Raw genomic sequence first — 23,319 nt, 5'->3', positions numbered from 1 at the left:
GAGGTTCCTATCCATCAAAACCTTTTTGGCTGGACTTCCCTGGTGGTCCAGTGGCTAAGACTCTATTCTCCCACAGCAGGGGCCCTGGGTTCACTCCTTGGTCAGGGAACTAGATTCCAGATGCTACGATTAAGATCCTGAATGCTGCAACAAAGATCGATCCCATGTGCCACAACTAAGACCCAGCGCAGTCAGATAAGTAAGCATGCCTTTCATGACAGTGGCAGTGGCCCGTCCATCTCTCACACTGCAGCCAAAGGGACCGTCGAAACAAACCCATTCGTTTTAGTGGAGCCTCTGTTTTACTCTTTTTCTAAAGCCTCCCAGTGACTTAGCGTGGCCCAGAGCACAGGGTCCGCTCGGCCTCTGTTTCCTGTGCGGCCTCACCTTCCCCTCAGGCCACATGCCATGAGCCAGGCTTAGGGACTTCTGGTAGTTCAGTGAGGAGCCCCAGGCTTGCATCCTTCGCATGTGGCTCCCTCAGCAGAAGGGTGACTAACTCTGCCCACCCTCCAAGCTTGTCCACGTTGGGGCTTCCTTCTAGAAGTCCTCCTGGATACCTCTAGCCAGACTGGGTGCCCCTGTTATGCTTTTCACCCTGTCCTTCTCCAGTCACAACATCCTGAACTCAATGTCACCTCCGTCTGCTCCTCCTTGGGGAGGCCTCCTGTGACCGACCACTCAGGGCACCAACATGCACTCGCTTACCGGGTCACTGCCTGTCTCCCCTGGAATGTGAACTCCAGCAAGAGTATGGACTCAGGACTCTCTTCTTCAGCACCGTGTCCCCAGACCTCAGAGCCCACAGTGAGTCAGCAAGTACTTACCGCCTGGTTTACTTTCGTATGGCTGATGCAATGAATGACCACAAACTTCGCAGCCAAAACAAAATAAATTTATTATCTTATAGTTCTGGAGGTCAGAAGTTCCAAACAGATCTCACTGAGACTAGAATCAAGGTGTTGGCTGAGCTGCCTTTCTTCTGGAGACTTGCCTTTCCTAGCTTCTAGAGGCTACCTGCATTCCGGCATGTGGCCTCTTCCCCCATCAACAAAGCCAGCAATAGTAGGTCAAGTCTTTCTCATATCCCATCACTCTGACGCTGACTCTTCTGCCCTCTCCTACTTCTAAGAGCACTTTGGATTGCATTGGGCCCACTTAGATAATCCAGGGGAGTGCCCCATTTTAAGGTCAACTGATTAACAACTTTAATTCCACCTGCACGCTTTGCCATGTAACCTAACATCACCACAGGTTCCACGATTAGGATGTGGACATCTTTGGGGGCTAGTCTGCCTTCTGCACTGGCTGATCCATCACACTTTAAAAAAAATACTTATTGATTGATTGCACCAGGTCTTAGTCGTGGTATGTGAACTCTTTGTTGCAGCATGTGGGATCTAGTACCCTGACCAGGGATTGAACTTGGGCCCTCTGCATTGGGAGTGCAGTCTTAGCCACTGGATCAGCAGGGAAGTCCCTGATCTTGATCATAGTTTAAATACTTGCCTAATCACCCCTGTTCCTTAGTAGGCCATAAACTCTGGGTGTGCATAGTATCCATCCTGTGCGTCTCTGTGTATCTCTTCTCCAGTGTGCTATAATTCACTGCATCCCGAGAGCCTCACAACTCTCCCTAGAGGAAGTCAAGGCAGGTGCTCTTCCCATTGTACAGATGAGGAAGCTGAGGTTTCACTAGCCCATGTGTCTTGACCAAGGTCACACAAGAAAGGGCAGCTCCAAAACCATACTCAGGACTTGGTGTGTCCTTACTGGCAAGACTCTGAGAGCTCCCTGCCTAAGGTGGTAGGAGAGCATATAAAATAATAGCAATAATCATAATCAGAAGAAGGAGAGAAGGAAGAGGGGACATGACCTAGGTCATGACCCTAAAAGCCATAAAATTACAGTCAGCTTTATTTTTTCTTAATTGCTAGTTAGTTGGTGGTGATGGACAGGGAGGCCTGGATTGCTGCAGTTCATGGGGTTGCAAAGAGTCGGACACGACTGAGCGACTGAACTGAACTGAACTGATGCACATCAGTTTCTCAGGGATGGTTTGAAAACTCAGGAAAGGAATGTCTGTTAACCGTCCGTCTTGTTAAGTATCTGTTAAGTGTAGACCGCCAATGACCAACTCATGACTGCCCATTTATGAACTAAGAATGGCAGAAAGCAGCAAGGAGCATGTCTTAGCTGGCTGGGGTTCCCTCTGGGAGACCTGTGCCCCAGAGAGAATGGAAGGGCAAGGGTAGACTAGATGACAACCCGGGGCTTCCCTCCGTGTATTCTCCCCATTTCATAGATGGAAACTGAGGCAGAAAGAAGTTAGGTAACTTGTTCAGGGCCACAGTATGTGCGGAGCCTGGCTTTGAACCCAGGCAGTCTGGAAAGAAGCCTGAGCTGTGTGCTCCCCTGTCCCACGTGCAGCACCATGACCTGTGGCCTCTACACTCTGCCTCTCGCACGCAGGGCTGATTGTGAACCTTGCGGGGACTCAGGGTACTGGCTGCCTCCTTAGTGGGGGGAGGGCGGCGCAGGCTCCAGACATCAGGCACATGTCGCAGTTTGGTTTGGAGCAAAGGCCAACTGGGCCTCCCAGGTGAACCTGCCTGCCAGTTCAGGAGATGTAAGAGATGAGGGTTTGATCCCTAGGTCAGGAAGATCCCCTGGAGGAGGACATGGCAACCCACTCCAGTATTCTTGCCTAGAGAATCTCCACAGACAGAGGAGCCTGGCAGGCTACGGTTCATACGGTTGCAAAGAGTCGGACACAACTGAAGCAGCTTAGCATGCGCGCACACACAATGGCCAGCTGATGGCAATTTGGGTTGGAGGAGAGGCCAATGGATGTTAATAACCTCACTTATCAACAAGGATCCTGAGGCTCGGAAAGATCTACCCCCAATATGTGTCAGAGACAAAAGACTTGATTTACCTCTGAATTAGCTGTTCTTTCTGCTCCTGTCATATCATCCGTGCACATCCCCAACCCCACAAGACTCAAAATGCATTTTTATCCTTATGCTTATACAACAATTGACAGGTTTCACAGAGAAATTTCACATCATCTCCCAGATTGCACCGATAAGGTCCTCGACCACCGTGACATTCGGGATGAATGGCTCCCTCCCGTTGCTTTGTTGTCCTTGCTGTTACTTGGGACTGTGCCTGGGCTAACCCTGCCTGTGCCACCACCACCAAGCCCACTGACCCCACCTGGGTGGCTGGCCAAGCCCTGGAGACTGAGCTACCCTGCTTCTAAGCCCACTGAAGCAGTCAGGCTGACGTCCACTGACTCAGGGTTGCTTAACCCTGTCCAGGCCCCTGGGCTGTAGCACCACGTGCTGGGAGGCAGGGGAAAGCCCTGGAGGTCCCATGGAGTGACGCACTCCCTGGGGAATGGCCTGTGGATCCTTTGTGTGAGCTGGGCATCCTACCTGGGTTTTTCCCTGGGATAGAGCTTCAGAGGCTAAGGACTTGCCATTTTCAAACTCTTAAAGCTGACAAGTGGGGAGGTAGAGAATATTTGCACTATTTTTGGTCTTAAGGCAAAATAGTTGATCAGCATTCATGTGTACCTGTTTCTCCTCTTCTGCCTTGCTTAGTTGTTGTTGTTGTTCTTCGTCACCTGCTCTCCATCCCTCCAGCCCCCACTGCCCCAGTCACTGTTATTCCAGTGCATTGTGCAGTGTCTACAGATGCCCAAGAAGTGCTGAATATCTGACCCAGCTGCATGGATGCAGGACACAAGACTTTCTCTTCCAATGGCACTTCAGGGTTTCTGATCCTCTCTCACCTAAATCTGGCCTCAACCCAGCCTGTCTGAAGTCTGCACCAAAATGTCTGCAAGGCTCCTCCTGGAATAAGAAAAGCAGTCCCATCACTGTTGTGAATGAAAGGCAGCTCAGTGCTAATAAGGTGTTCAGTCTCTGGACCTCTTCTCCAGAGACTCTTCTCTATATTTATACCTCTTCTCTATATCTTCTGATTTTATTTAGTTCGGTGACTTCAGATACTATCACTATCTACTGACTCTCAAAGTTTTGTTTCCAGCCTGGAAACCTCCTCTGAATTTAAGACTTGGGTGTATATTTAACTCCCACCCTGCATGGATATCTAATAGACATTTCAAACGGTCATGCTGCTGCTGCTGCTAAGTCGCTTCAGTCGTATCCGACTCTGTGCGAACCCATAGACGGCAGCCCACCAGGCTTTACCAAGAAAGAACTATTGACCCCCTACCTTTCCCTACCCACATCTTTCTCCAACAAACCCTCCCCAACCCAGGAAGAAATATGCCGTGCATTCTGTTGTCCAAGTCGAACACGTGGGAGTCCCCCTTGATTGCCCTTTTTCTCTTCCCACAGCCAGTGCATCAGTAATTCACAGCCGTCTCACCTTCACCGCTTTTACCACCTGCTGCTACAGTCCTGGTCCGTTCCACCATCACTGCTCAGCTGCACCACGGCCAGAACCTTCCTCCTGCCCCCCCTGCTTCCACGGTCATCCGTTCTCTACAGACAGCCTTTTGATATGTACTTCAGGTCACATCTCTCCTCAAAACCCTCCAAATGGTGTTCCATTCACTCGGAGTAAAATATTGCTACAGACTGCTTGCTATGATCCTCAAGGCCCCATGCAGTGGGGCCCAGACTGCCTCTCATCCCTTATGTCTCCTCATATTTTGGATGCGACAGGCCCCTGCCACACTTGTCTTCTCTGTCCCTCACCCTTTGTTCCTCTTGGTGCTTTCTGCTCAGAACAGTTTTCTTTCTACCTTTTTCCCAGCTGGAAGTTCAGATGGCTCCTCCTCAGAGATGGCTGCTCACAGCCCCATAGGTGAAGCACCCTGTTTCCTCTTCTTCATGGCCCTGAAGTTCTCTTACTTGTTTCTCTGCTCTGTGTTTGCTGTTCGCGCCCCTCGCTGGCGCAGCCGCTCCCTAAGGGCAGGAACTCTGCCTTGTTCACTGCTTGAGCGCGGGGCTCAGGACAGAGGTGTTTGCTGAGACACTGACTGAGACAACTCTTGAAGAGAAGGGCTAGAGTTAACAAAGCGTGTCTGTGCGGAAGGAGATCTTTGGAATCCAGATAACGCAGCACTTACTAACTTGGAGAATGAGTTAGCAATTCTGGGCCACTTTCTGTTCTAGAAGAGGTGCTGTGAGAATGAGAGAAAAATGTATCAAGTGCTATAAGAACAGTGCCTCCCACGTAGCCGCTGCTGTAAGTAAGGTGGGTGCGTCAAACTGGCCGGCCTGGTTCCTAGTCCATCGTCCTCTCCGTCATTCCCGAGTGGTAACGGTTAAGCTCGGTGGTGAATTGAAGAGTTCAGGTAAGGTAAGCACACAAAAAGACGAAGGAATCACTGCGGCATTCCCCAAGAGACTGTCTGTTGATCCTTTTACAATGAAGATCTAAAAAATTAAATAAATAAATAAAATGAAGATCTAAGTTGGAAGCGGGTGAGTGATCCACTGCAGTTCTAAAAGAGCAAAGAAGCGGGCATACCTTATGTTTTGAGGCTCTGGCTTGTCTGTCCTGTTTCTGGTGAGCAAGACAACCTTCCTGTTAGCTAAGAGCAGGGGTTCCTCAGGCCCCAGGCAGACGCCCCTCGCTGATTCTCCCCCAAGCTGTAGATGAGGCCTCCCCTGGTGCCTTGTGACCCTAAACCGTGGACCATAGACTGGTAGAAACTTAGACCTGGGCCGAGGAGGAGGGTGGGGAAATGGGCACAGCCAGGGCAGTTTGACTTGGGCCTGTACACAAAGCTTCCACTATGCGAATGGTTGGCAGCATCCAGGTTGTATTTATTCATCGCGGCAACAGTGAGAGGGAAGTTCCATGCTGTCCAGACATATGGGCTCCTCAGTTCTCTGAAGAAAGTCCCATAGAAACAGAAAGTAAACTCCAGAGGTGATTTTCTTCTGGCCTCGGCAAAGTTGAGGGAACCATAGGACTGGTTTCCAAGCTTGCCGGCAGAGCCGGGCTGGAACAGTGGCAGCAAGGGCTTGGTCAGCAGGCTCTGGGCCCAGCAAGGTGGGTTGGGGGTTGCAATCTGTAAGCATGAGTGTCAACTAAAGCAGGTCGCATGTGGGAATGGGTTGAGAAAATAGATTTAAGACATGGAGATTGGTCCCAGGAAGAAACGATCCACAGAGGTCAAAATGTGACCAAGACCTGGAGGTGGGTGCAGGTGGAGTTGACGGTGTCAGCGACTCTGGGAGCAGGGCCCAGACCCTGACACCACAAGCTGGGTTGGATGGGAGGTGGGGAAGAAGGCCCCCTTTGAGGACGACTTTCTGTGTTCCTGACTCTGTGTTCAATACTTAATGGATAACTTTGGAACAGATAAAGAATGCTGCTTAGAGGGTGGGGGGGTCCCAGGAAAGTCTGGGACAAGGCAGAGATGCGAAAGTCGTGCTCAGATCTAAGAACAATCAAGGTAGGAGCATGACCTTCCCAAACCAGCCTCAGGGCTGAGCGAGATAAGAGGGAGAGAGAGGGAAAAAATTTTGCTCACCTGCCTGGGGCCAAGGTGGTGTGATGTTGACCCGCTGGAAGAGGTCAGTAGTGGTACCTGCCAGAAGTGCAAGGCAGAAATCCAGGCAAAGCCTCAAACAGGCTAAACCACAGTGCCTGACCATCCCCAAAGCCACACTGGCTCCTTTGTACCCGTGTAACCCAGTGGCTTATAATAGATTTACTATTTATATATCACTTTACAGTTTTCAAGCACCTTCACAAATTAGGCTATTTAACTGATGTTCATTGTTGGATTATTAGGTATTGGATCAAGTGTTTCTCAGATTATTTTGTCTGGCCTCTCCTGTGTGACTCTGGCTAAGTTACTTGCCCTCTCCTAACTTCTGCCCAACTGAGAGAAGGCAACAATCAATCACTCTTCCACAACACAGAATGAGAGGTGCTGGTAGTGAATGGATTTGCCAGGCTTCAACAAGCTCTGGAGTCCATAGACATTCTAAAGAAAACCCATTCACTGGGCTCCAGGAAAGCAAATTCAGACGTATCACAATCTTTCCTTCAACCTAGCTTTTAAGTCCTAAGTCCTTCCAGAAGGCTTGTAGTTCTCTCACCCCTTGCCAAGCCTGGTTTCAACAAGGGAAGTTAGGGCGGAGTTTCTGATTCCCCTTCAGCTCTATTTTTATCTGGAACGTTTCTTCCCGCACCACCGGTGATTGGCGCCTTCGGGGCTGAGGTAAAGTGCGCTGTCAGCAGGACGCGAGCAATAAATAGCAGCGGACAGAGAGACTGAGACAGACAGACCGGCCCAGCATGTTTGCCAGGAGCAGCTCAATTAATAAATTGCTCTGTCCCTGGAGCCTCTCCATTGTTCCAGGAGGACATGATGTTCACCTCTGACCAGGCCTTGCGTGGCCAGTGTGGGGCACATGTCAGGGCGGGCACTGAGGCTCCCCACCCCCTTCTCCAGCGCTGTGGGGAATTCTGGCATCTTGAAGAGAGGCGAATCCTTTAACATCTTTTTTTGAAATCAGTATTTGATATTTAGGCTGAAATGGGGATAAACTTGACTTATAGCAGGGACCTGCCTTTTCCTCTAGAACACCCTGTTCACAGATCAAAAGCTCTGTGTCCCAGCAGTCCTTTCCTATCTCTAAGCAAAGCCCTCTTCTCAAAGTTTTGCCCACACTTACTCAACTTCACCTGAGGTCAGTGTGGGGCAGGTGGTTGCCCCTCCTGCTCCAATGGGACAATGTCATGGTATTACCAGTGATATTTCCTTCAGAGGTAGCACTCAAATATGAAAGCTCAGAGACACTTTCAGCACAAAAAGGAGGGTGTAGGACACGTATGTGGGAGTATGTGTGTGTGCATATGCGCATGGATGTGTATGTGGAGGGATGCAAGTTTGCAGCCGGAGCGTGCTTGTAGGCCATGAGCTCCATGGAAAGACCAAGATGTCTTTGTTGGGCAACTGCTACCCAGATTCTCTCAGTTTCAAGCTAGACATGAGCAGGTGGAGTGGAGAGGTTTGCAGCCTGTGTGCAAAATGCCATCATCATGGTCACCGAAAATCAAAGCTGAATGTCATTAAGACTGGACATTTTAAAAAAAATTATGAAAGTCAGGGGCTTTTGTAGGCCACATGTAATAAGGCAGAAGTGAAGTGTCTGTTTCCAGAGCTTGCTGACTCCTCGAATGAGTCTTGGTGGCAAATGGCACGCAAGAGTGAGCAGTGACCGAGGTTCACTGAGGTCATCGCCAAGGGTTCTTAGAAGTAGCAGTAACAACGCTTCTGAAGCTCTTATGTCCTAAGCCTTGTCCCCACACTTCAGATACATAGTAAGTCATTTGATCTGCAGAACCACCATGTGAACAACGTGCTACTGTTATCCCTACCGAGGTACAGAAGGAAACAGTCATTTGCCCAAGGTCACTGAGCTAAGGAGATGGAGCAACTCAGTGGTCAAATCCAGATAGTCTGGTTCTCCTCTGCCATGCTATTTGACTCTCGTGTTGTTTATTAGCTCAACAGATATTTTCTGAGCATTTCTATGACCAAAGCACTCAGTCAAGTAAGAGAAATAAGATGCAAAAATACTTGTCAAAAGTTCAATCCAGGACTTCCCTGGTGGCCCATTGGTTAAGAATCTGCCTGCCAATGCAGGGGACATGGGTTTGGTCCCTGGTACAGGAAGATCCCACATGCCTCAAGGCAACTCAGCCCTTGTCCCACAACTACTGTGTCTGCACACCCTAGAGCCCATGCTTCACAACAAGAGAAGCCACCACAGTGAGGAGCCCCTGCTCTCCACAATTAAGAGTAGCCTCCACTCTCTGCAACTAGAGAAATCCTGCATGGAGCAATGAAGATCCCCCACAGCCACAAATTAAAAAAAATTTTTTTAAGTTCGATCCAGGGCAGTTGCTCATCCCACTAGATCCAGTCATACACTGGACTTGCTCCAGCGCATTTGCCAGCCTCCAGTTTTCGAAGCGCCCTTTGACTAAGGGGAGGCTGTCTCTGATAGAGCCCTCTGCAGGCCAGGTCTTTGTAGAATGAGGAACCCAGCCTTGTCCTGCCTCCCAGATCCCTGGGCCCTCCGCGACCCACCCCCCAGGGCAACTTTAATTCCTTTCCAGATAGAGCCACACCCCGGGGCCGAGGACGTTGGAAATATGCATACAAAATGCAGTTGATGACTGAGTTTTTAAAATCTCTGATGCAGAAGCCAATTGCAAAATGCTGGGAGAAGGCCTCACTGTCACAGAGCAGGCCCCTCGCGTGGCCCCTCGTGCTGACGCTCAGAGTGCCAGGTGTGTATTTGCTGGTTAACTTTGGCTTCCCGTTGGATTGCCAGGAAAGGCCAGCACAGACCAACGCCATTGTGGACGACTCCGCACCCCCCTCGGTGGCCCAGTTGGCTGGGCGGTTCAGGGAGCAGGCCGCCCTTGCAAAGGAGGTGAGTCAGGCGGCATCAGAGCCCCTCTCCTGGGAGGGGGCTGGAGGAAGGGGAAGTCTGGGTCAGGCCCAGAGCAGAGGGAGGGAGGAGGTTTAGTGATTACCAAATTAGGAAGCAAGTCAGAGAGGGGTCTCTCTGAATGTGAGGAATGTTGCCCTGCCACTTGTCCTGGGCAGGGTCTTTCCTCACCAGAGTGAGGCTTATACTTTGGCCAGGAGGGAGCAGACATGGGGCTGAGCGTTGAAAGGCTTGCTGTCCGAGATGGGGCTCTGGAACCCGGGGCTGGTCCAGCTCCATCGCCCACTGATGGAGATTTAGATCTTGCACAGCTGTGCCAGGCCTGGGCTGGCACAAAATAAAGAAGTCCCCACACCAGGCTCCTCCTCTGAGCCTAGGAATTCAGAGCAAGGGTAGATTCCAACAGAGAACTGGGAAGCAAGGACTGACAGGGAAGTGCATTCAGATAGGAAGCAGGGATCAGAAAGGGAAGGGATCTGGTTAGCAGAGGATTCTAGAATCCTGATGGAGAGGACAGTGTCAAAGAGGGCTTTGTAGTGTTGAAGAAATCTGGGCCAGATTTTCTCTAGTCCTACAGTCTGAGAAGCATCTTAGAAGTGGAATGTAGGAAGGGCACCCCAGTGTCGGGGGAGGTTTATCAACAGCCCCTTAGGGAGAACAAGAATGCTTTTTTAGATGCATTGTTTTGTGGTTTTATTTTCCATCTGAAAAACCCATCCGTAATTTCAAGACACGGTAGGCATGTTATAAAGGGTGAAGGAAAGAGTACTGATCTAAGGCTCTGGCAGTACTCAGAAGCTGGATGCAAGTGTTATTTTGGAAATGTTGCTTCAGGCTGATGAATCTCAAGTGAAAGAGGATGCCAGCAGGAGATCACTGAGAGAAGCTAAAAGTCAGAATGGGTAGACAGTTCACTGGAGTGACTTGATAGTTAACTGGCAACCCTCCCTCCATTCTTTTCTCCACCAGACATTCCTGAACATTCCTAAAGCCAGTTTCCACTCCTTTCTCTTCCTCCCTGTTGCCTGATTAGCTCTCTCTCTTTTTCTGTGTGTCTGTCTGTCGCCCTTCCCTCTAGACACCAGCCAGTAAACCAACCAGAAGGAAACCGCCCTGCTCCCTCTCTCTGTTCCCCCCCAAGGTAGAGCTGGGCCAGAATGGTGAGGAGGTAAGTGCTGCTGCCCCTGGGGCTCCAAAGATGCTGGTTATGATTTGCTTTCTCCTTCTTATGGAAAGAAGCACTCAGTTCACATTTTTAGACTTTAAAGGCGTGCAGGGAATTTCTCCTTTTCAGATTCAGGAATGAACTTTTTTTCTTGATGTTTCCTGTTCCTTTACTGTGAAAATGAAGCCCCTTCCTATTCCCTCTTATTGAGCTTCCCTTATGATTTTTCAAGGACAGTAGCACCATTTTTCAAGCCTGAGCATTTCAGCCAAGAGAATGGGCCATAGAGTATTACCACATCACATCAGATTTAGGACTCATGAAAGTCATGTTTGATTCCCAGGTCTGACTTAAATGATCTTCCATGTGCCCAAGGGGTCTGGAAAGAGGGTCTGCACTCACATGAGGTAGAACTGCAATGAGATAATTGAGTGTTTCTGTGGTATTTTGTACAGGATGGCTATTATTCTGGATCACTGGAAGAAAACCAGAGCCCCCAGGAGGCCTCATTGCCCTCAGCTATAAATAGCCAATGTTACCAACATAATACAGGCTCTGGTATCATAGATCATAGCCAGCAATGGATTCCCAGCCTGCATGTTCACCTACCCTTATTTATCTAATTGTAACTGTAAAAGTAACTTGTCCACACCCTCCCAGGAGCCCATGAACCTTCACTGTGGTTGCGGTCCCCACCAGAAACAGACTTGCCTGTTCTCTCCTCCAGCCCGGGAGGCCAATCCCCAAATAGAGCAAGCCAGCCAGAGATAGTCCAGTCCCCATATCCACTGTGACACCTCTTTCCCCACTGTCTTTTTGGGGGGCCAGCATCTTGATGACAGACGGACACGGTAGCCACATGGACTTGGGCGAGCCTCTCCTTGTCTGCATTTTCTCACCTATAAAGTGAAACATCTGGAGTAGATCAATGATGTTCACACCTATTTGTCAAGCCAAGGCATATAAGCAGAAGCCCATCAGATAAATCAGAAAGAGCTGCTCCCTGTCAAGTGGAGAAGGGGGTGGTGTCTAGAGCCCCATGTGCTCTGGGAATACTACCCCCCCCCCCCCCCCCCCCCCGCCCCACACACACACAATGAACAGAGATCTTCTGGGATGAGACTCTCCAAGAGGCACAGTTGAAAAACACTAAGTTTTTTTGGGGTTTCCTCATGTGCCCACATTATGATTCTGTGACTTTGTGGGTTCCTCAGCCAACATTCGGAGAAGGCGATGGCACCCCACTCCAGTACTCCTGCCTAGAAAATCCCATGGATGGAGGAGCCTGGTGGGCTGCAGTCCATGGGGTCGCTAAGAGTCAGACACGACTGGGCGACTTCACTTTCAATTTTCACTTTCCACTCTCATGCATTGGAGGAGGAAATGGCAACCCACTCCAGTGTTCTTGCCTGGAGAATCCCAGGGACGGGGGAGCCTGGTGGGCTGCCGTCTCTGGGGTCGCACAGAGTCGGACACGACTGAAGAGACTTAGCAGCAGCAGCAGCAGCCAACATTCTGACCAAATGTATATCAACAACTTCTCTTTGCTGAGGGCCATCTTCCCCTGTGACCGCCCTCTGGGCTTGGGGCCTGTGTTAGGCAACAGGCCAAGGCTGTGGCCACTAGGAACCTCCTGTGAGGCTGCCCCCTGACTGGACTTGGCCTTGGAGAAGTCACTGCACTGCACTGAGCCTGCTTCCTATTTTGTAAAATGGGACAAGAGCACTAACCAGTCATGGGGGCTGGAGGGGGATGTTTATTCCCTGGATAAAAGTGGAGTGAGCCAGGTTAGTTCAGTGGCTCTGGGAGAAATAAGTTTGCATGTTTCATTCCATGGGCCACCACCAGCAGTTATGGTCTATTCAGCCAAGGGCTGAATGAATGTGAGATTGGATCTTAGAAGGAAAGTCCTGGGGTGACAGGCTGCTTGCATATGTGAAGGACATTGCTTCTGGATATCAAAGATTCTTTGTCACCTTGAAATTCACACAAAAATAAAACAAGCAGCCAACTTTGTTTGGCTGGGTTAGATGGAGGCTGTTGTCCATCATCCTTCCATACTCCCACGGTACAGCCTGCAGAAGCTCTAATGCTGGGAGCCTTGGGGGCCTGCAGGGAAGGCCTCAGTCAGGCTGCCTCCTGGTCTCCAGTGCACAGTGCTGAAGGGGTCTTACTATCTCTTCTTCATTCCTCGCCACTCCCTATGCCTACAGGAGCCTGAGCTGGTGAGGCCAGCCCCTGCCCCCAGGGTGTATTGGAGTTACCCTTCTCTGGAGGACCCACCCAATACTGGGTTTTAACGTAGCCACTGCCTCACCTGCCCGGAGAAGGACTGAAGACCCTGGTCGTTATTCTAGTCATTATTAGAATGTCATATATGGACATACGTATACATAGAGAGATGTCAGGTTGACTTGATCCCTCCAGCTATGTGAGAGGCAGCTACTTGTCTGGAGCTGCTAGTTAAACAGTAAAGGAAATGCTGCCACTTGCTGCCATTCCTAGGGAACTGCACTTGTGGCTTTTCTGGATTCTTTCTGTTAAGTGAAGTGAAGTCACTCAGTCGTGTCCGACTCTTTGCGACCCCATGGACTGTAGCCTACTACGCTCCTCCGTCCATGGGATTCTCCAGGCAAGAGTACTGGAGTGGGCTGCCATTGCCTTCTCCAGAGGATCTTCCTGACCCAGGGATCGAACCCTGGTCTCCCACACTGTAGGCAGACACTTCACCATCTGAGCCACCAGGGAAGTCCTGTTTAGTAGATCAGTTCAAATCAATAAGGATTTTGTAGGGGCTGTGTTTATTGAATTTTCACTCTCTTCAGAAGGTAACGATCAGTTATGGAAGAGAGGAGTTATTACATAAAGTGAGTTTTGTCAGCACAGTTGTTGCTGCAGTTTCTAGAACGGCATCTTCAAAAACACTGGCTCATGTGAATTTTCACTGTAAAGCCCAGAAATTAAGAACAACCAAATCTATTCTCACAGTGGCCACAAGGCTCCTTGAAAGACTGACCACTCTGGAAATACGCCTGGTGATGCAAACTCATGGAGCCAGAGGCGCCTGAGAGCTGGAGGAGGTCTTAGAATCGCTTATTCCAACCCACTTGCCTGCTTCAGCCTTGGCTGGGAAGGCTGAGGCCAGGGCATCCATCTAGCTCCTGTCAAAGCCAGTTGGGGACTTTTTGGGTAGCCCAGTGGTTAAGACTTCAAGCTCCCAGTGCAGGGGTCATGGGTTCAATCCCTGGTTAGGGGACTAAGGTCCTGCATACAGTGCAGCTCCCCTCCCAGAAGAAAACCAGCATCAGAAAGGGCTGGGAGGGGGCCTCCTGAGTCCCAGCAAGTGACTGGTCCACCCCAGCACCATCCCCCCAGTGCTGGCCTTAAAAAGGTAACAGAGAGTTCTGTTCAGTGAGTCTCTCTCTTTCCATCACTAAAATCATCTCCCTCAATAAATATCTCAGGTTTATAAGAAATCGGTATTATTCTTCTTATAAGTCAAGTAAATTAGAATACAGGCGCAAGAAGCAATATCCCAAAATGTAGGAAACTCCTGTTGTTTTTTTTTCTGCTCTGGTCTCTGTCCAACGATATGGAAGTCATCAATTTCTTTTTCTTCATCACCATCATCATTATCATCACTGTCATCATTCCTACACGTTGAAGATCAATATACCTGTGGAACTAGAATCAAGCTGTAAGGACTTTACACAAAACAAGGAGTCAATCTTTTTAGATAATGTAAAACCCAATAACAGACAAGAAACCTGACATATATTCATCACAAAAATATCTCTTAACAGCATATATATGTACATATATTCATATATATATATATGTATGTGTGTGTATGTATATGTATGTCTCAGACATCGACTGCTTTTAGAGGGCAGGCACACACTCCAGTGGTAAAGAATCTTCCTGCAATGCAAGAGACCCAGGTTCAATCCCTGGGATGGGAAGATCCCCTGGAGAAGGGAATGGCAACCCACTCCAGTATTCTTGCCTGAAGAATCCCTTGGACAGAGAAGCCTGGTGGGCTACATACAGTACATAGGGTCACAAAAAGTTGGACATGACTGAGCAACTAACACTTTCACTTTCACAAAATCGTGTTCATTTTTTTATATAACCAACACAATGTCTGGAATGTAAGGGGTACTCAATAAATGTCTGCTTAATCAAAATGAAAATTCAGTGTTTTGGAAAATGATAAACACTATTGGTGAGGTTTCCCAAAATATTATTAGCTCAAGGAGACAATTTCCGTAATACCCCTGTCGGGTTTCACTCCAGCTCTCTGGTTTCTTGTGATATTTGTGAGAAACAGAAGGGACAGTCACTTGCCCTTTCTGTTTGGAATCCCCTCCAGCTGGTTTCCCGCATTGTAAGGTCATGGGCTGAAGATCTTCCCCTCAGACAGAGTCTGCTCCCCCGTAATGGCCGTGAAGGCATCCTTCCTGGGACAGGAGGCCTCCTGTGTTTCGGCTGCCCTGCTTGCTCCAGTGCGTAGACTCAGGCAGTCTTGTTAGTGGCAAGAAGAGGGAGAGGGGAGGGGGCACCGGCTGTGCCTAGTACCCGAGGAGGTAAGTGAGTTCCTGCAGCTAAGCGGTGAAGTGATGAAACCTACTTTTTGTTCTCATTCCAACTGTGGCTTCTGGGCTCCAACCAGAACCCCACTTCCCTTCACCTTACTCATTTGGTTGTTTTGATCCATTTGCTTTTATAGAAGTCACTGCCCAGTGCAAACCACCCTCCTAAAGTCAAAGTGAAGAGCTCACCTCTGATTGAGAAACTTCAGGTAAGTCCAGAATGATTACCTATCACTACCCCTTATCCAATATTTGCATGTCTTTGGGATTCCTAAGGGGAGTTCCATATGTCACCTGGATGAAGTGAAGTGAAGTGAAGTGAAGTCGCTCAGTCGTGTCCGACTCTTTGCGACCCTGTGGACTGTAGCCTATCAGGCTCCTCTGTCCACGGGATTTTCCAGGCAAGAATGCTGGAGCGGGTTGCCATTTCCTTCTCCAGGGGATCTTCCCGATCCAGGGATTGAACCCGGGTCTCCCACATTGCAGGCAGACGCTTTAACCTCTGAGCACCGGGGACGCCCTAGTGGCTAGTTGGTCACCTGGATAGTTGACCTTTGATAACAAAGTAGTGATTAAAGTGCCCTGAAGGATGGGAAGCTCTACTTAAAGGCAAAACACCAAAATGAGGACCCTATCAAATGTGAAGTCAAGTCGTTAACACCTAGCAGAGAATGGGAAGAGAAGAGAATGGGATATCTTATGGGGAAAGGACATTATAGTGCAAGAAACACTCCAGGAATAGCCAAGTCCTCTCCAAGGCGTGAGTGCAGTCACAGACCACTTCAACCTTATACAGGGCTGAAATTCAGTTGCTAGACATCACACCACCATGGCCAAGTTCATTGTTTGGAAAGCGTTCTGCCCTTCCTCATTGCCAGTTACCTTGCATGCCCTCCCCGCTATGCCCCCTGGCTTTCCTAGGAGAGTGAATGACGCATATAACTGCACTTATCTCACAATCTTGTGGAGACAAGATTTTCACAGGTTAGTGTTGGTCACTCAGTCGTGTCTGATTCTTTACATGTCCATGGACTTTAGCCCACCAGGCTCCTCTGTCCATGGGAATTCCCAATCAAGAATGCTGGAGTGGGTTGCTATTTCCTTCTACAGGGAATCTTTCCCACCCAAGGATCAAACTTGGGTCTCCTGCATTACGGGCAGATTCTTTACCATCTGAGCCAGTAGGGGAGCCCAGATTTTCACATATGATACAATAAAAGACATAGGGGAGAGTAAATACCCGAGGTCTAAATTGTGGGTAACTATCCAACTCCTACTGCTTTAGACCATGACTTTTTTTTTTTTTTTACAGTTGGTATGATTTTTCTTTTTAAAATTTATTATTATTATTATTTGGCTGCACTGGGTCTTCAGTGCAGCATGGGCTTGCTCTGGTTGCAGCTTGTAGACATAATTGCCCCAAGGCATGTGGGATCTTAGTTCCCTGACTAGGGATCGAACCCATCTGCTTTGAAGGCAGATTCTTAACCACTGGACAACCAAAGAAGTCCCTAGACCAGGACTTTTTTTACCTCAGCATGATTTGGGCTGGATAATTTGATGTTTAGCAGCAGTCCTTATTCACTAGATGCCAGCAGCACTCAATAAACTGACAAAGAAAAAATGTCCCCAGATATTGCCAAATGTCTCATGGGAACAAAACCATCCCCCTGTCCCCAACCTTAGGTGAGATCTACTGCTCTAGAATTATGGAGCAAGAAGAAAGTCAAGTGGTCAGGAATAACTGACGAATGCTTTATGAAACACGTATTCCCCGAGTTGGTCCTTAAGAAGGGTGGCTGGAAAGGAGGGAGGGAAGTTCTCTGGTGTGGGAACAGTGTGAACTGAAATGCAGAGGAGGAGCAAGCATATGTCTGGGTCAGGCCTGTAGAAGATGCTCAAGCTTTCACTGCAGCCTCAGCAAGACTCTCCTGCACTGGATTCTCCTGTCTGGGTCCAACTGATGAAACTGATTCTTCAACCTTGTTGTGGAGCCATTCTTAGGGATGCGTCAGGACAAGTAGTCACAGCCTCTGTAGTTCCCAGCTACGGGAGAGCCCAGAGATTTGGCCCCCAGCCTGATTTGCAGTTAAGGAAAGCACCTCTGGTTTGGGGTCATGAGCCTACCGGGTGGAGGGTCAGAAGGAGTCTTTCTGAAGTTTAATGCATCATGAAAAGCCCTGATTCCATCTCAGTTGCAGGGAAGGGGTGGGCTGCCCATCACTGTAGAAGGATGCAGGGCTCCCATGTACCTCACAGGGATCTCTCACAGGGGACCCCTGAACTGAGACATGCCCCCCGCTCGATGTCAAGGGTGTAATGCAGGACCTCTACCTCCGCCTCCCTGCAGCCCACCACAGCCCTCAGGCAACTGCTAGGAATTATCACGAAGACCGTGTACCTTGAAATTTTGGTCTTATTCCCCTTTTCTGGTCATTAACAAGTGCCTTAGGGAAATATGGAAACCTGAGAATGAGGTCTTGATCTCCAACGGTTTAATCTTATGAAGAATGTCAGTAGCAGTATATAATTTGGCCAGATCCCTTAGGAGCCACTTTGTTGGAACTATGTAGGAAAAGAACTACGAAATGCATCATCAGCTCAATTTTTCTTCTAAATATTCTATTGGATGAGAGGGAAACTATGATGTTTCTTCATTGGAGAAGTTCATAATTCAAAGTTCAAGGGACTTGCCTGGTGATCCAGTGGCTAAGACTCTGCACTCCCAATGCAGGGGATACCTGGTCAGAGAACTAGATCTGGCAAGCTACAACTAACGATTCTGCATGCTGCAACTGAGAACCAGTGAAGCCAAATAAATAAAAATAAAATATTTTGTTAAAAGAAGTTTTCCACTGGCTAGAAGACCCACTTTATTTGTGAACAGTATTTTTTAATATATGTTTATTTATTTATGTTTGGCTGTGCTGGGTCTTCAGGGTGGCTCCTCTTGCTGTGGAGCACAGGCTCTAGGGCTTGAGGTCTTCGCTCGCTGTGCTCAGTAATTGCAATTGCCCAGCTCTAGAGCACATGCTCAATGGTTGTGGTGCACGGACTTAGTTACTCCCAGGCATGTGGGATCTTCCTGGATCAGGGATCGTCTCTGTGTCTCCTGCACTGGCAGGTGGATTCTTCACCACTGAGCCCCCAGGGAAGCCTGTGAGCAGTCTGACAGAGAGAATTTCCCAGCTGGACATTGAAAGGGGAAGAAGACCTCGTTTAATGCCCAGTTAACCTCCCCACTGCCAGGAAGCCCTCCAAGCCATCCCAGTACAGCAACTCCCTCAGCCTGTGTGGTCCAAACCTGTCCCTTGGTGCCTGCCATATGCTGCTTTTAGACATGGCATGGGCTCACAGTGTTGCTATTTAACTTTTATATTTTTAATTTTACTATGACACAATCTTGTCTATATTATAAATTCTTCCTAAAATCACAATAGAAGTACTAATGTCATCTTAAACATGCATAGTGTTCTAGACTTTGCAAGTCCTAAAGTACCATCTAGGAGCTCTTCGGGATGACAGAGCCTTGGCTAACAGGAGGGTAACACCGAGGAAAGTCTGGAGGGAGAGGGTGTGGGTCAGGTAATGACAGGAGAGAGTAATGGGACCAGAGCATAAAAGACTCTGAAGGTCAGGCTCAGTCGATTGAGCAAATAAAAAATCCAAGATACTGAAAGGCTACTGGACTGCCTGTAGGTCACACAGCTATCAAGTGAAAGAGTAGATATCTGGAGTCAGATGTGTCTGCGTGGAGAGCATCGTCTGCCCTCAAGCCTGGTCCCTTCCCAGCAGACCTTGCTGCTGGCTTTCCTGCTCTGGCCGATGCAACTGGGCAAAGATTTGGAAACGTAGAGGGTAGAGCTGGAGGAGCTGGTTCCCCTAGATGATCCCAGAGGACTCAGGGCGCTCACATTCAATCCCTCCTGCACCTTCTCTGAGGCAGTTGGATAGGTCTAGGACCACCTGCCTCCTCCCCGCCACCAACCTCGTGACTCCCTTAGGCCCTGGTTGCCTTTGGGTAACCCCTTCTCTTTGCTTGCCCTCAGGGTTCATCTTAGCCTGCTTTCAACTGCACTGTGATGGCCAGGTTGGGGCACCCTTGCAGCCGCACTGCCAGCTCCCCCGGAGGCCTTGGTGGCCTGCTCTGTCCATCATCCTGGTTGTCTACTGAGGAAGACCCTGTACTTACTTGGAGGCTGAGGGACAAAGAGACCGGGCTTGAATCCCAGGGCAGATTCCTTAAACACTTTGCTAATTTGTGCCTTGGGAACAAAACTGAATGTGTAGGGTAGAGGGGGAAACTGCACATGCCCAGCAAAGAGGAGGCATCCTGTGAGTGGCAACTGCTACTGACTGACGAGAAGGATGGGGAAGCTGCTGACTTAGTGTGAGATCCTGGTGCCTGCAAGTCCTGGCAGTTGCTATTTTGGCCTCTCTGTCTATAAATTGGGACCACTCCATGCATTTTTCTTAGATCAAATCAGTACTTCCTGGGCATTCTGGAATGCAAGCTGGAGTAAGCCAGGTAGCCGAAGGTAGATAAAGTAAGCAGGTCTTCCAGGAGCAGGACGTGCTGTGACAATGGATGATTGGTTAGGAAGTAAGAAAAGCCTCACGGTCCCTAGTCTCAGTCAGTTCTAAGGCCAGGAAGTCAACATGCTAGCTTAGGAACGTTCATCTTCTCTCTACCCTTACCTGAAATTCCTCATCTTTCCCAACAGGCCAATTTAGTCTTTGATCCAGCAGCCCTGCTTCCTGGGGCCTCTCCCAAGAGTCCTGGATTCAAGGCCATGGTGTCACCATTTCACAGCCCACCTTCTACCCCCAGCAGCCCTGGAGTGCGATCCCGGTCCAGCGAACCAGAGGAGGTGCCTGTCAGCTTTGACCAGCCTCCTGAAGGCAGTCATCTGCCATGTTACAATAAGGTACTGTCTGGGTCCTAAGTATTGTGATGTCTTTGTTTATAATGTCTGTGGACATGTGGGTACTGAGCAATCCTGAATTATCTCTACCCTGTGTCGCCCTGGAGAAAGGAGGACACACCTTAGCTGTGGTCAGAGCTGCTTTTTAACAAAGGATATGTCTCCTCTTTCTGGCAAGTGATCCCTGAACTAAGATCACCCTCTACCTAGCCTGTCTCTCTCATCCCCTCTCCCTGCAACTTGCTCCCCTCACGTGAAAGGCAGGCATGGGGAGGGAGCGAGTTCTCCATCCTTTGTGGAGAGAGAGGGAGGAAGTCACAACTGATCCCAGCTGAGACTTATGTCAAAAGCAGTGACTCAGCAAAAAAGGAGGACAGGGTCACTAGGTTGATTCGAATACTCCTAAGTGACCCAGAATAGGCTCAAATCGTTTTTGCTGCATCTTGCCCTAGTTAAGGGGCTTCCCAGGTGGTGCTAATCGTAAAGAACGTGCTTGCCAATACAGGAGACGTAAGAGATGCAGAATCGATCCCTGGGTCAGGAAGATCCCCTGGAAGGGAACATGGCAACCCACTTTAGTATTCTTGCCTGGAGAGTCCATAGGCAGAGGAGCCTGGAGGGCTACAGTCTATAGCGTCACAAGAGTTGGACACGATTGAAGCAACTTAGCCTGCATGCACACCCCAGTTAAAAAACATCCAAACTGTTTCCTTTGCAAAATAGATGTGTAACAAGGCTTGTTTCTGTGGATGCTACCTGGTACTCTGTGTGTAATTTCATCAGATCCCTGCCCTACTGGAAGGAGGGAAGAATCAGGAATCAGAGGTGCATACAATCCAGTACACTCTGACAATACATGCCGCAAATTTGGGCCAGAGCCAGGGAGAGGCTAAGAGTTAAAGGGCTCCAATGCCAGGAAATGGTATTAATAAATGTATGTGACTTTAGAATTATGGATGGAGAGAGCAGGATCTTCTGGACACTTCCGGAGAATCCATCTAAGAAAAAGAGATCAAATATGCAGAAACAGGTAGAGCCCAAGGAAACAAAGAGGTCATGGGGTGGGCTTGAGCCTGCTGGCTGGGGACAGAATAGGGATCCTTTAGCCCAGAACAATGGAGAGACCCCTGGGGACAGAGAGGAACCCCAGGGAGAGCCCTGATACTGGGGACTTGAGTCTTGCAGCAGCAGTAAGGGAGCAGATGGGATTATTTCTGAACCCTGCAGGCCATGAGGACTGAGGCCTTGATGGCGTGCAGGCTAGCCTCACTGTGGTCTCAGCAGAGTTTCTGGGAAGCTCTTTTAAAACCAAGCATTCATTCTAAACCACTGAGACAAAACTGGGATTGACAAACACAAAAATGTAACATGGCATGTGATATCTTAGTTTCCCAACCAGGGATCAAACCTTTGTCCCTGCATTGACAGGGGGGATTCTTAACTGCTGGATTATCAGAGAAGTCCCTACTTTGCACATTAAATTTTAAAGGACACATCATGTGAATAAAGTAGGGCATCTGATATAAACATGCCCATTGAACTTCTGACGAAGTCCAGTGGACGAAGGTGAGGCCTTGTTCTGAGTCTCACACACCTTCCACTCATCTTTGTCAAAGTAGCGTCCTCAAAATGTTAAAACATGACTCTAATATGAAATAGAGATTTTGTTCAACTTGTTAATTTATGAGGAAATCTATAAGATGGTAAAGCTCATTCAAAGAACTGGTTATTTATAAGCAATTAAATAGAACAAATGTGCGAATAAAATTGCTAAGTTAGACACCAAACTGATTGATGTTTTACAGAACCAATAAAATCTTAGGGTATCTTTTCTTATTGGATAGAAAGCATTTTTATCTTCATCCACACAGAAAAAATTCTGCAGGTTACCATATACCATAACCCCATAGGGCTCTGCCTATAATAAATAGCAAACAGTGCTACATCCTCGTGGAAAATCAAATGATCCTCAGGTGGGGCTTGTGAAACTGGCATTGAAAGAACATGCATCCTCACCTTGGCTGTTTTCACAGATGTACATTCCTTAACACTTTCTTCCAGGTGCGGACAAGGGGCTCCATAAAAAGGCGCCCTCCCTCCCGGAGATTCCGAAGGTCCCAGTCAGACTGTGGGGAACTGGGGGAGTTCAGGGCCGTGGAGCCTTCCCAGGAGAATGGTGCCAAGGAAGAGAGCGGGGACGAGGTGTTCCCGGCCAAGAGCAAAGCCCCAGGATCCCCTCCTCTGAGGAGGACGCCCAGCAGGACAGAGAAGCTGGAGGAGAAGAGCAGGGCTGTGGGGGAAGCCCAGGAGCTGGAGAAGATTGTGGGGGGCTCTGAGGAGGGGGCTGGCCAGCATCCAGCCCGAGCCTCCAGCTCAGAGGCGGAGGATGGGTGTGGGAGCCCCAAAGAGGAGAGGCCGGCTGGAGAGCAGGTGGAAGAGCCCACAGAGGTGAAGGAGAGGGTGGCCAGTGAAGAGGAGGAGCCCGGACAAAGCAGCCAAGACGCAAAGGGGCTGGAGGAGGGAGCCGCGGAGGAGGAGCCCCCTCAACCCCCTCCTGGAGAAGCGGCGGGCGGCCACAGCCCAGAGCAGGGGACCAGCGAGGAAAAGCAAGATGAAGGGGCCAGCCTCAAGCCAGGCTGCAGCCCCGACTCTGGCCATGCCCAGCCGGACACCAGCAGCGAGGTCGCCAGGACAGAGGTGGGCGGCCCGGCTTGTCCCTCCCACCCCACTCCCAACCCCCGGGACAGGGCAGGGCCAGCGCACCCTTTTCCCCATGCCCTACCCCTTCTATCTGTCACCAGTCAGCCGGGTGTGCAGTACCACAGGTGCTGGATTGAGACAGGCTCTCACCGATGGGGAGCAACCAGAAAGGGAAGTGTGTCTTACCCGCTGCCTCTCACTGCCTCGCAGTCCTGGCATCTTTCTAGGTATGACTGAGACCCACACATCAAGGCCTGCTGATGTAGTGTCTGGGCCTGGGCTCACTGCTGTGGTGGATTCCAAGAGCAAAGGAAGTACTCCTTCCATAGAAAACTCACAGTCTAGCACCTGAGACCAGCAATTCCTTAGGGTGCAGTAAAGAAGGCGGGGCTTCTCCTAGGGAAGCCTGGGGCACAAGTAGGGGGAAACAGTTTGTATGTGGAGAGTGCCAGTGGAGCTTCAGGGTGAGGATA

At 49.4% G+C, this 23,319-nt stretch overlaps 1 protein-coding gene across 2 annotated transcripts in view; it reads left to right on the top strand.

The window, feature by feature from the left end:
• Positions 1-23,319, top strand: part of RCSD1 (RCSD domain containing 1) — a 68,716-nt gene that overhangs the window by 39,397 nt on the left and 6,000 nt on the right. The window contains exons 2-6 of one of the 2 annotated variants that reach the window (XM_052636640.1): positions 9,345-9,446; positions 10,543-10,632; positions 15,359-15,430; positions 19,946-20,149; positions 22,208-22,843. In XM_052636640.1, the coding sequence (XP_052492600.1) occupies positions 9,345-9,446; positions 10,543-10,632; positions 15,359-15,430; positions 19,946-20,149; positions 22,208-22,843 (1,104 nt within the window). The remainder of the gene's footprint in view (positions 1-9,344; positions 9,447-10,542; positions 10,633-15,358; positions 15,431-19,945; positions 20,150-22,207; positions 22,844-23,319) is intronic. The other variant, XM_052636641.1, reaches the window with a different exon arrangement.

The sequence above is a fragment of the Budorcas taxicolor genome, chromosome 3 (genome assembly GCF_023091745.1).
Source record: "Budorcas taxicolor isolate Tak-1 chromosome 3, Takin1.1, whole genome shotgun sequence".
Taxonomy (NCBI): Eukaryota; Metazoa; Chordata; class Mammalia; order Artiodactyla; family Bovidae; genus Budorcas; species Budorcas taxicolor.
This window is presented reverse-complemented; position numbering and strand designations above follow the sequence as displayed.